This window comes from Suricata suricatta, chromosome 9, assembly GCF_006229205.1.
Source record: "Suricata suricatta isolate VVHF042 chromosome 9, meerkat_22Aug2017_6uvM2_HiC, whole genome shotgun sequence".
In the NCBI taxonomy this organism is placed as follows: Eukaryota; Metazoa; Chordata; class Mammalia; order Carnivora; family Herpestidae; genus Suricata; species Suricata suricatta.
This window is the reverse complement of record NC_043708.1, coordinates 74,347,051-74,359,467: the sequence shown is the minus strand read 5'-3', so window position 1 is coordinate 74,359,467 and position 12,417 is coordinate 74,347,051. Positions and strand designations below refer to the sequence as shown.

The 12,417-nt window shown below is 45.1% G+C and overlaps 1 protein-coding gene across 1 annotated transcript in view; it reads left to right on the top strand.

The window, feature by feature from the left end:
* Positions 1-12,417, top strand: part of RYR3 (ryanodine receptor 3) — a 349,369-nt gene that overhangs the window by 270,749 nt on the left and 66,203 nt on the right. The window contains exons 66-67 of the mRNA XM_029952228.1: positions 4,184-4,314; positions 10,921-11,241. Of these exons, the coding sequence (XP_029808088.1) occupies positions 4,184-4,314; positions 10,921-11,241 (452 nt within the window). The remainder of the gene's footprint in view (positions 1-4,183; positions 4,315-10,920; positions 11,242-12,417) is intronic.

Genomic DNA, 12,417 nt, shown 5'->3' with positions numbered 1-12,417 from the left:
GTTTGACTATAAAGAGAAAAAAGTCATTGAAACAGAATAGAGACCTTTCTTTTCGAATAGTTTCTCATTCGGACAACACCGAGATCACTGACATATAGTTTTCAACAAATTCTCAGCAAAGGGCCAACGTTCTTCTGCATTTAACTATGGAGAATACTTGGCCTTATTTGATGTGGAGATACTTTGATTAAAACTCACAATATTGGAGGGGGGGATGGTCAAGAAAGGAAACTTGGAAATCGATTTAAGCATCGAATCTCCATTGTATTTCAAATGAAAACTGTGTTTTTTCCATTCACACTTTAGAGATATTTTTTCCTTCCTGCCCTTCCCCCATTTGACCAATTGGTTCTGACAGAATACTGCACATCTTCCCTAAACCTCCAAGGTGACTAGTATTGCTCTTCTAGAGCTGTGGCCTTCCTCCACTTTCTGTCCCTCTGCTGCATATCATTTCTTCTCTTTAGCATCCTTTGGAACATGCATGAAGGAACTTTCAAAATTGTAAAGCTCCAGAAATGTGAAAGGCATCATTCTTATTACTAGGATGACTGTGGATCCACCTAGATCCTTAACAATAGACATCTGAGAGGCAAGATCTGGACCCGTGGAACATATACTCGAGAAATGGACGAGGAAAACCTGCAGCTTACCAAATTAGAAAGTAACGAAAATGGGAATACAAATTGCGCTCTCTTTAATCTGTCACCATTGACCAAGTTTTCTATGAAAAATACTGTACTGGGCAGCAAGAACTGAAGGGAAAGAGAAAGAGTGTTCCATATCCAGTGAACAAACTCTCTTGGTAGACCCTTTGGTTGCTCTGTAAATGTTTCCATAGCTCTTGCTCTGCTTGGTCCATACCCACCCTTCCCCCTGGGGGGCGCTAATGACCAGAGAAGCATTATAACGAAAGGCTTTACTCAGTCCCTCTTGGAGTCTGGAGGCCAAGGTCATTCACTCTGGTATTTCGAAGCCTGCAGCATTAATTGGCAGACTTCTGGGCTTTACTTGTGCAGAACTTTTAACAGCTAGCCCAGGAGAGCTGGTGTTTCTCCTCCCTGTTAGCTGAATGGCTAATTAGCATCACTGTGTGCCCTAGACTAGAAAATGCACTGTTGTGAGCTTGCTGAGCTCAGACTTGTCAGTAATTAATATCAGAGAGCACAGGGAATGCACGTCCCCGAAGGCAACACAACACTGGAAAACCGTCTTTTGCCCCAAGGGTTGCCTTTGCTGTCAGACTAACTTTCTAGAAATCTACTTTTGTGAGATCAGGACTTCAATTTGAGGAGAGAAAGAGAAAAGAGAAGAATAATGGGTCAAGTTATCACCAAGGCAGCTCAGGACCAGCTGTTTTGTGAGGTTCCTCTTGCCTGGGCCAAGTCGAGTTTGTGCTCAGATTCGACATTACCCCTGTCATCCTGATGCTCGCCCAGATTTTCTTTCGTCAGCACCCTCCCTGTGGTGTTTCTTTCACCTTCGAGGTCTATCTCCTTATTTCTTCCTCTTCCTCAAAAGGCAAGACTGAGGAAATCCGGTATGTCTCCTTAGTGGCCACTGTGGTTGGTAGAAACAGTGAGGCTTTTGATGGAAAAGAACGGCCGCCACTTGCAGGCTCTCATAATTGACATACCCTGGCCCTCACTCCCCTGTTGTCACTCAGGGTGCAGGTCATTCAAACCTGAAGCTAAAATGATGCCCCTCTTCTTGGGCCTTTCCACCATCTTGAGCTTAGCAAAGAAGAGAAATAATGAGGGAAGAAGCAGTAGTGAGGGGGAGCGCAGACCGAAGGAACAGGACTGGTCTGAGGCTTGCTCAGAAGTGAAGTGACACAGAGCAGCCCAGCTCTCACTCCCTCCCCTTGCGCAGGGATTCGGCCTCCACTGGAGCCTGGCAGCCGCCACACAGGACACAGAGGACCTGTTCTGTCTGAGGGCTGCCGCTCTGCCTCCAGAGCAGACCCGGACGGGGCCTTTCACAGTCGGACGGCCCTCCAGCAGAAGGATAAGGCTGCGCCATCCCCTAGAGTGATTGCCAGACCAAGGACATTCTTGCTGGTGAAAGGCTGACTTTCAAGTTAGGTGTTCGGATACTTCAGAGCTAATAAGCAAGCTGTCAGGTAGTCCCCTAAAAGCTGAGCCTAAGAAGAAGGGAGAAGATAAGTATTTTTTAATCCTTAAACCGCATATTTAATTGTCTTTTAAGTTAACCAAAAGATGACTTTTTTTTTTTATAAGTTTGGTACCTTGATGGAAGATGCAAGGTGGGTTCCAAGACTGCTTTCTCCCCTTCACTCACCCATCCTCTCCCTCTTCCCTTCTCCCTCTAGTCCAGCCAGGTTCCTCTTGCATCTAGACAGTTCTTGGACCCTCAGCCTTGCCCCTTGCAGATTCTGACTCTACCCCTGATAGCCACGTCCAGTTATTTTTTATGAACAATTAAGATCACATATTTAATCCAATAATCTAATTCAAGTGTGTCTCTTTCTCTGCTTTAATGAAGTTGCAAGTTCATCTAATAACTAGACCATAAATACATGTCACTTTATCACATTGCCTTAGCGTTCTAAGGAGAAGATTTTCACTATCTGGAAGACAAAGGCTAAGGTTCAAACTGTGTGGCTTAGTCCTCAGTAGGCAATGGCTCCCCTAACCATCCCCTACCCCATAGTAAAGGCTTGTTGCTCTCCTCAGAGACCCCACACTTTTTGACATTCTGGCTTCTTGGTGCTGTGGGAATTGTTGGCCATCATCACAGTGAAGGGCGGTCAACAGAGCCTTCGATTCTGGTTTTGTTGGGGGCTTCAAGGAGCCCTGAGCTGAATGCCTTTCTGTTGCCACAGAACTATGGTAGAAGGGGGTTAGCATTTGCTCCTGACTCCGAGTGCACCCTCTCTCGCTGACAATTTTCCCCATGATGGTTCTAGAACCTCCCGCAAGATGCAGACAGATAACTTCAGCTCCCAGGGATTCTGCCAGTGGGCTTCGTATACACAGGATCAGTGCTCACTTTGATTGATCAGATGCAAAGGAGGGCAAACAAGATATGTTTGAGGACTGTAAGCCCCATCCAATCCTTAATTATGCACCTATTGTCTGCATTTGCCACTAATTATCTTTGTATCATGGTCTAACAAAGGACTCATAGTATTAGTTTGAAGAAAGGTTTCTCCTTATTTGGAACTGACATCACACGTGTAACTCACATATCAGGTGTGTAGTCTGTCATTGAATGCCAGCAGTTGACAGAAGATACTGATGACTGAAAAAACAGATGGTCCTGGTCTCATTCAGCAGGAAGCAACAGACGCTTGCGCCCATACAGGGCCCTTCAAACCAGCAAACCAGCACTGTAACTGCATTGCCTCACCAGCAGGACCTGCTAGGCTAGCCAGGACAACTCCAAGGCTAAGCCCGGCCTGGGAAGGGGAAGCAATCTCTCAGTACCAGCCCTACTTTGACCATCCAGTGGCTAGTTCACATCGCTTATACTTGCAGAATTGGTACCAGGCAAGCAAGTGTGAGTTCTTTCAGTCAGAGATTTAGAAATCTGAACAAGGAATCCTAAGCATTTTGGTTTTGTTTGGGTGCTTGTTTCACAGAAAGACTTGAGACCCAGACCTTTATACATGGTGGACCCTCAAATATTTGTATAGAATACTGTGTTATAGGTCTCTACTCTAAATCAACCAAGGTGCTTTAGGGCCTGTCGTTTCTGTTGCAAGGCAGGTCTTTTGTTTTGTGTCTTATTGGTGCTTTTGGCCCATTATCTACTGTTCCCACTGCTGCACAGTGGCTCCATCCAAAGCAGGGAACAGACACAGAGAACTTTCACAGAAGATTTCAAAACACTCTGAGAACAAAGAGAGGATCAAATTCCACTTGGATGCCAGAAAAACTTGCTCTCAGAAATGCTGGGATAGAAGAACAAAGCTACATAGTGTGTTATTATATTGCCTTATATAGATCTCAGGTGATGAGACCATTGAACACCATTGATCAGTGTCCAGAGAAAGACGGGGGAGGAAAAAGGGCATGTAATCTTGCTGAGCCCATGACTCCAGGATGTCCAGTAATCTATGGGAAGATGGCCTGAGACATCTTGGGAAAGGGGCCTGGCCTGACATGCATGGGGCCAGCCTCTGGGGGTAGCACTTCTAAATGGACTTCTTTGTTTCCAGGCAACGTCCTGCCCTTGGAGAATGTCTGGCCTCACTGGCAGCCGCCATTCCCGTGGCATTCTTGGAGCCCAGTCTTAACCGCTACAATCCACTCTCAGTCTTCAACACTAAAACCCCCAGAGAGAGGTCTAGTAAGTATGTTCCCTCAGAGGTCATCAACCCATATGTTGAGAGGAGAGCATCCAGGAAGGAAGGCCACCCAGGCAGGGAACAGCAGCCTTATAGCACTTTACGTGGTCTGAGAGGGGAGGGGAGGTCAAAGCTAGGGTCCATGTTTCATGTCTCTATCTTACTAGAAAAATGGGCACAGGCAAGTATTTATAACAAAGAACACTAGACTTTGGCTTCCTCTTCCATACAATGCGGTTGGTTTCTCTAATTCCCTTCCATCCTAATACCTTAGGCTGTCTAGTCTACCTTGGGTCTCAAATCCCTTTCTGCACCTGAGGATATGACTGCTTTATTATGGTCCCTGTCTAGATCGTTATCAGAACAAACATATGTGTACTAGTAACCTAATTATACTTTCCAAGTCCGGGGAGAAGCTGTGTTTCTAATGATGATGATGACCACTTGCTGTCTATCATCTTAGAAAAACACCAGAAGGGATTGAAATTGTACAAGAAAGGGAAGTTAACAGGAGTATTGACACACTAAGTTCTAGAACAACAGTAGGCAAACTATGGCTATGGGCCTAATCTGGCCCAGCTGCCTATTTTTGTAAATAGTGTTTTAATGGAACATGCTCACACCCACTCATTTATATACTGTCTGTGACTGCTTTAGCACTGTGTAGGGGAGGAAAAATAATTTTTTCTCTATTCTTTTTTTTAATGTTTGTTTTAGAGAGAGACAGAGTGGGAGTGGGAGAGAGACACCGAGAGAGGGAGACACAGAATCTGAAGCAGGCTACAGGCCCTGAGCTGTCAGCACAGAGCCTGATGCATGGCTTGAACCCATGAACCATGAGATCATGACTTGAGCCCAAGTTGGATGCTCAACTGACTAAGCCACCTCCACACCCCATTTCTCTCTCTACTATTAATTGTTCTTGGCTGAGACCCCCCACCCATTAAATAGATAAACAGGAGGAAAGAAATATAGTTATATACATATGAGTGCTTACAAGATATGAGACTTTAAATGCGGCCAACCAGTTGAGGCTTATAGACATACCGTTCAGAGCTAAGCAAAGGGATAGAGCTCTGGGGGTTCAAAAGAAGGAAGCAATTCATGGAAAGGGGAAAAGCAGAAACATTTGGTAAATTTGTGCCCTGCCCTGCCGATAGTCTTTCAGAGGAAAAGGTGATCTTGTAAATAGCCCACTTTCTGGTACACACCCCCATTCTAATATAAATTTCCTCTGTAAGATTTACATTTATCTTACACAAGGGCAACTTCTCTATTTTCAGAGTTTCTCCTGGGTTTATAGATTCTTAAAAAAAAAATCAGCCCAAAATAATCCTTATGCCAAAGAGGCATATTTTCGAGTGGCACATTCTGTTCCAGTTCAACCACAGGGGCAGGGTTGACTCAATGGCAAAGACTGTGACTTGCAGATACTTACTATCTGGCCCTTTACAGAAAAAAGTCCCTACCCCCAGCCCTGGTATTTTAGAATACCCTGGAACTGGGATCCGAGGCAGGTTATGCACCTGTTCCTGGGGAGATAGAAGGGAGTGTCCTTATATGTGGATAAATTGTGATCCTACTAGAAATCAATGGAATAGAATGGAGGAACTTTAAACAAGGGAACTTGAATGAAAGTTGGGCTCCAGTTAGAAAGAACTATGATAATATGATGTAACACAAAGCAAAAGTAACCACCCTCTGGTCCTAATCAATATTATGGAAGAAAAAACACAGTAAGCCATTTCAGACCAGAGCCTATCCTATTAAGAACCAGTATTTTCTTAAAATATTGATTTACAGTATCAGTAGGTGACTAGACTGTGTAGCAATTCTAGTCATGCCCCCTATTCAAACCGCTGTGAGATCCCAAGGGAGAGAGTTTGGAGAGTAAGCATTCATGTCATACTCTTTTGTCACCCTCTTCTCTCCGTGTAAGGATGCAGAGTGCTAAGCCACAGTGGCTTTATTCCCACTTGCTGCTTGTTACTTCACATAAAAGAAGTACATCGTCCCCAGAAATGATGACCAGGACAGTTTAGACAAGGCCACTTAATAAAGTTCTGGTCCTGAGCCAGAACACAGGGAGAAGAGTGTTCCCAGAGTTAGTCAAGAGAGAGACTTTGCCCAGATAATTCAGCTTGCCAAGGTCTCATATGAAATCTCTAAATGAGTTTCCCAACCCCCTCAGCCTCACCTTATCCTTTGTCCACTTTCTAACACTAGGAAAAATAGATCTCTAACCTTGTTTTTCTCCATCCTCACCTGATACTGAATGAGTCACATCTCGCAGCTAAAATGGGAGCTGAACAAGTAGGCAGGCTCTTGGCAATGTTGAGAAAGAGCCTTGACCTCCGTAGGCATGTGCCAGCCAAAGTGTTACACCCGGGCTCCAAAGAGATGTGGGCCTACTCATGACAGTGCTAGGTGTTTACCCATTTGTTCTGCCCCAACTGTGACTCAGAATATTCTGTCTCTCTGACTGGGGTGTAGAGTTAAGCCTTGACAAATAGGCCTACTCTGCTCTTCAGCTCAGAGACATATGGTAGAGAGTAAAATGAGAACTGGACAAAGATGGGGGAAACCCTGGATGGGCTTTGGGAAGGAAGGGAAGGACTCTGCCCTATTGTTCTTCTCAAGGGCAATTGGAAACATGTTCATAATTATTTTATATACTTTACCTTTATTTAGTAAGACATATCCATAAATAAAAAATAAATATAAATCATTGCATACTCCACAGGGAGAAAAAGAGAGAAGGGTGTGAGTAGAGATGACACAGTTTTTCATCCATCAGTGACACACTGTGGGGTGTCCCCAAATCCCCTGAGTCCATGTTTTCCATCATTCAGTTAATCAGCAGAGGAAAAGCTGACCAGTGCGGCTCTTGAAAAATAGCACATACGTGAATATGTATTCTGGGATAATTAGGTTTGCCCGGAGCCAGAGAATGACTGATGGCTTAATGGACTGTAAGAAGGTAGATTTCATTCATTATACAAAGTGAGTGGCCCCAGGACCAAGGTGGGGGAGGAATGTATAGGGTGACAAACGCTATGAGCCTTTGGTTTGGAAATATAATATGAGCTGACTTATCAAGGCTTCAGTCATTGGGACATCTCGGTTAATTGACAGTGTTTTGCCAGCAGTTACTACTATTAGTAGCTCTTCTGTCCTGTAAGACCCTGGAGCATTTTCTGATTCATCCAGAAATTATTAAAATATGCCTAGAAAGGCAAACACAAGTATCTTCCAGGTATTTAAAATTAGATAAACCTTTGGTTATGGGTGGCAGTGATCTGTTAATCAGACGATCACACAAGATACCCTAGTCACCAGCCGGTTTATTTCCACACCTAAACTGAAACGGTCATCAGGGAAAGCAGCAGCCCGCATCCATGTAGGCTGGCTGTCTGCACAAAGAGGTGGTACTCTCCAATGCTGCCTTCTTATGGAAGAGCTGCCTGGTGAAGAAAATCTGACTTGAGAACCTAACTCAGAATGCTTAGTAAAACAGAGATTGCTGAATGCTACCCCTAGTTTCTAACTCAGGAGATCAGAACTAACAAGTTTCCAGGTGCTGCCACTGGTGGGAGAACCCCACTTTGAGAACCACTCATCTAGAGATGAAAGGGTAGTATGTTCTAATGATAACTCCAACAGTCTTGTGTCTGATTCTCTTTTTTTTTTAAGTTTATTTCTTTATTTTGAGAGAGACAGAGGTAGTGTGAGCGGGGGAGGGGCAGAGAGAGAGGGAGACAGAGAATCCCAGGCAGGCTCCAGGCTCTGAGCTGTCAGCACAGAGCCCGATGCGGGCTTAAATTCACAAACCATGAGATCATGACCTGAGTCAAAACCAAGACTCAGTCCGACACTTAACTGAGCCACCCAGGCACCCCTTGTGTCTGATTCTAAAAGCACGTAGCCAAGGCTGTTTTTCAGCAGCATTCATTCTTTGGGTTTGTTATGTGGCATTTTAAGTATAAAACACCATCTGAATCACAAATGTTTCTTTCACTCAACACCAATTACATATAAATAACTTTTAAAGGTCATTATAATGATGCCAGTGCAGCACCCTCAAGCAGCTCTTTTCTTAGGTAGGGGAAAAAAGTGTTCGTGGTGATGTATTGTCTGTGTGACATTTAAACACACACACCTGAGCTGCCTTCATTATAATTTTACAGCCAATAGTTGTAAACTTCACTTTGCATCCGTGGCAGTCAGCATTGTTCGATGTGCAGAGTTTCAGGATAAAAAGCTTGATTTCTCTGTCTCTAACTTCTTGTATATGTAAAATTACTTTGTGAGGGTCCTCCATACCTCCACATTGATGTCACCCCTCATGGCTGTTCTAATGCAAGGTACACAGGCGAGACTTCTCTGCATGTGACCAACATTGGCAGTAAACCATGCGTGACCCTTATCATTCCCTTCCCTTGTAAACCACAGGGGTTTCATGTTCTCTGGCTTTCATGCTACCAGTCCTTTTGAAGTGTCTGGATTTTTTTTTTCAATTTTTTAAATACTTACTTATTTTGAAAGAGCAAACTGGCAAGTGCAAGTGGGGGAGAGGCAGAAAGAGAAGTGGAGAGAGAGAGAGGATCCCAAGCAGGCTCTATACGGGGCTGCATCCCAGAAACTGCAGGATCATGACCTGAGCCGAAAGCAAAAGTCAGAGGCTCTGGGCTGCCCAGGGGCCCTGAATCACCTGGATTTTAAAGGACATTGGTCCACATATCATTTACAAGGAAGAGAGATCTTTAGCCACCGTGACAGCAGCAGAAAGTCCTCACCAGGCAGAGCGTCAGGAACTCACAGGGCCTGCTTCACAGCAGGGGGGCTCCTGAATGTCATTTGCTTTGCTATGGTCCATGCCGTCTAGTGGACTCATGTCAGCTGAGATTCATGGCTTCCAGCGATAGCCAGCTTTGTCCTGTAACTCTGCTCCAGGAACTATAGTCAAGGGAGAAATCAAAACGGTTCCTTGCAACTGACTAGGGTGTCTGAAGGCCACAGAATTTGACCTCTCTCATTCATTAACCCTTCTGTTCCTCTGTACCTAAACTATGGACAAGGGAGACTTCTGGCCAGCGGTAACCCCAGTGTCAAAGGGCCTGCAGGCATAACTCAATTCACAAAAGATAAAATTTGAAGTCTTCCACTTTGTGCTTTGAAATTCATAAGAACTGTTCATTTTTCTCCAAGCATCAAAAATAATTTCCTGGAGTCATCTAGTGGAACTAGATGTTCCAGAAAAGAGCTCCACATTTTCTGTGGCTTCTCAGATTCGCACCCCCCACCACCGCCAGGGTGCCTGAGGCTCTGGCCGCAGTGTGAGGAGTTTGGCCTTTGGGGAGAGTCTGCGTAGGACCTGGGTCCAGGTGACGCGGGCAGATGGGGGCAGGGAAGGAGACAGAGCTTTGCGTGTCTTTCAGAATCCCTGTTAATCTTCTCACCTGTCAGGAACCTCAGGATGCTTCTGGTCTCTCCTCCTTGTCTGTCCTGTGGAACAGGATGGATACCCCTGGCTGCTTCGGTGTGTGATTCTTGTATCTGACAGCCATCCCTTGTTTCACGTTCAACTCCATCTGTTGCCAGGTCATCCTGTCTGTCCGCATTCAGTGAAGTGACCGCAGTCGTCAGTGTCAGGAAAGATGGGGCTTACTCGCTCTTCCTCGAACAAAAGACTTCAGAAACAGAAAGGTTTAAGTGAGTGGCAGGAAGTCTTGGCACAGGTCATACATAACTTCTGTTGTAAATGCAGAAATTAATGCAAATACAATTCCCACCCCCCACCCCTGACGCTGCCAAATTTCAACCTATGGAAAGTAATGTTGTCTCTGGTCCAACTGAAGGAATATTTGATGAGAGGGGTTTCTTTTCCTTTTCTTTTTTTTTTAATTAAAAAAAAATTTTTTTTAATGTTTTTATTTTTGGGAGACAGAGAAAGACAGCGCGAGCAGGGGAGATTCAGAGAGAGAGGGAGACACAGAATCAGAAGCAGGCTCCAGGCTCTGAGCTGTCAGTACAGAGCCCAATGCGGGGCTTGAACCCACGAACTGTGAGATCATGACCTGAGCCAGAGCCAGAAGCTGGACGCTTAAATGACTGAGCCACCCAGGCGCCACTCCTTTTCTTTTTTTAATTTTATTTTTTTTCCTTTTCTAACCAGTACAGAGATCCAGGTGACTGAACTACAGGTTTTCAACTAAACACAAATTAGTTGCTTTTCTCCTTCTAGTATCACCCTTTGTGCTATGCATGCAGCAGGGCAGAGAGGGAGAAGTCAAGAGACTGGCTTTATCCCAGAGAAGTCTTAGGAAGTGTCCCCCAGCTGTCTCTGTGATGCTTCTTTGGCATTAAGTTGAAGTGTTCTATCCTGCGTATGGCATCCGGGAAGAAACCCCAGCCTTGGGAAGCTGCCATCTTCACACAAACACCTGGAGGACAGAAACTCCCCCGTATCCAGTGCTCACTCATCTGGAGTTCGAGGGTGGAAACCTAATGTCTAAAGACCAAAGGAAGGGTAGGAGAGACAGGGAAGGTTGCATTATTTGTGCTTTTGAATTACTGTCCCTGTATTCTTCCCGTACCCTCTTGGTCAGTTCTGGGGATGCCAGACACAGTGGAAGAGATGTGTCCTGACATCCCTCAGCTGGAAGGCCTGATGAAGGAAATCAGCGACCTGGCCGAGTCTGGGGCCCGGTACACGGAGATGCCCCATGTCATCGAGGTGATCTTGCCCATGCTCTGCAACTACCTGTCCTACTGGTGGGAGCGGGGGCCGGAGCACCTGCCCCCCAGCACAGGGCCCTGGTGCACCAAGGTCACCTCCGAACACCTCAGTGTCATCCTGGGAAACATTCTGAAAATCATCAACAACAACCTGGGCATCGACGAGGCATCCTGGATGAAGCGCATCGCAGGTACCACACATGGCTCTTTTCCCCGCACCGCTTTGCCCAGCCCAAGGCCAGGATGCCTGCATCCTCTGTGCATCTCTTAGTCCATCTTTAAACTAGTCTCTCTCCGCATCTTAGTTATTTAACAGTGAAAAGGCTTTCCCCTGGAGAGCTTCCTGGAGCAAATGCCTCTGGCCCACTCCTCACCTCAGCCAGGTCCCTCAAATCTCCAGGAAGCCCTTATGGATACGCTCTGCCTGATTCCGATGTTCACTGCTTTATTTGCTTTTGGCACTTAAGAATCCTGTTTGCTCTTAGAGTAATAATTGTGTATATTTTCTTGGTAAGTGATCCTGTGTGTTTTTTACATGTAGAAAACTCACTCCCATGTGAGCTGTACTCAGATTGCTAGCATTTGTATTTCACGTTATGCTTTCTAAGACATTCTCTAATTTAGCTTCATGGCAGCATCACTTTGGGATTTTTGTTTATTATTTTTATGTCCCTCTAGAACTCCTTGCATGCAATAGACTCCTAATAAATTTTAATAGCTGATTTTCTGTTCCTAAAGCAACCTAAAAAAAAAAAAAAAAAAAGGAAAGGTTTGGAAAATGAACAACCATACTTGCACAGTCAGGAAACCACGAATACTTAGTGCCCCTTATGTCAAAGCAAAGTCTGAGGAGACACAAGCCAAGGTGAAGCCATTACCTTTGACCAACCTACAGTGTAGACAGATCCACGGTGGCATTTTCACCCACGCCGTCATCCCTGGGACCAGGAAAAACAGTGACTGGGTCAAAGGGAGCTATTAGCCCAACCCTAGATATTTGCCTTCCTGGGAAAATAAGAAGGTATTCCTCTGAGAGATCAAGAAAAAAAAGTTCCGACCCCCTTCCTGTCTCTGAAATGAATCGAGATCAAAATTATCGATATTATGGGTACCCATAGCTACTAGATGGTGCAGGACTCTGTGAACATAGGAGTAAATAAAGTTGAGGTTCCTTTCTGACCCATTAGCCCAAGAATATTGCCAACCCCAAGGTTCCTTGTTGAGAAGCTCTAATTTATAATTCATGAGGGATTCAGGGACAGAGGGAGGTAGAGAGGACAGGCTCCATCAGCTCCCCAGAGGTGCAGAGAGGCACTGCAAGGGGCACTGGTAGCAGTTGAACTTGACCTGTTATTCCACATGTTATA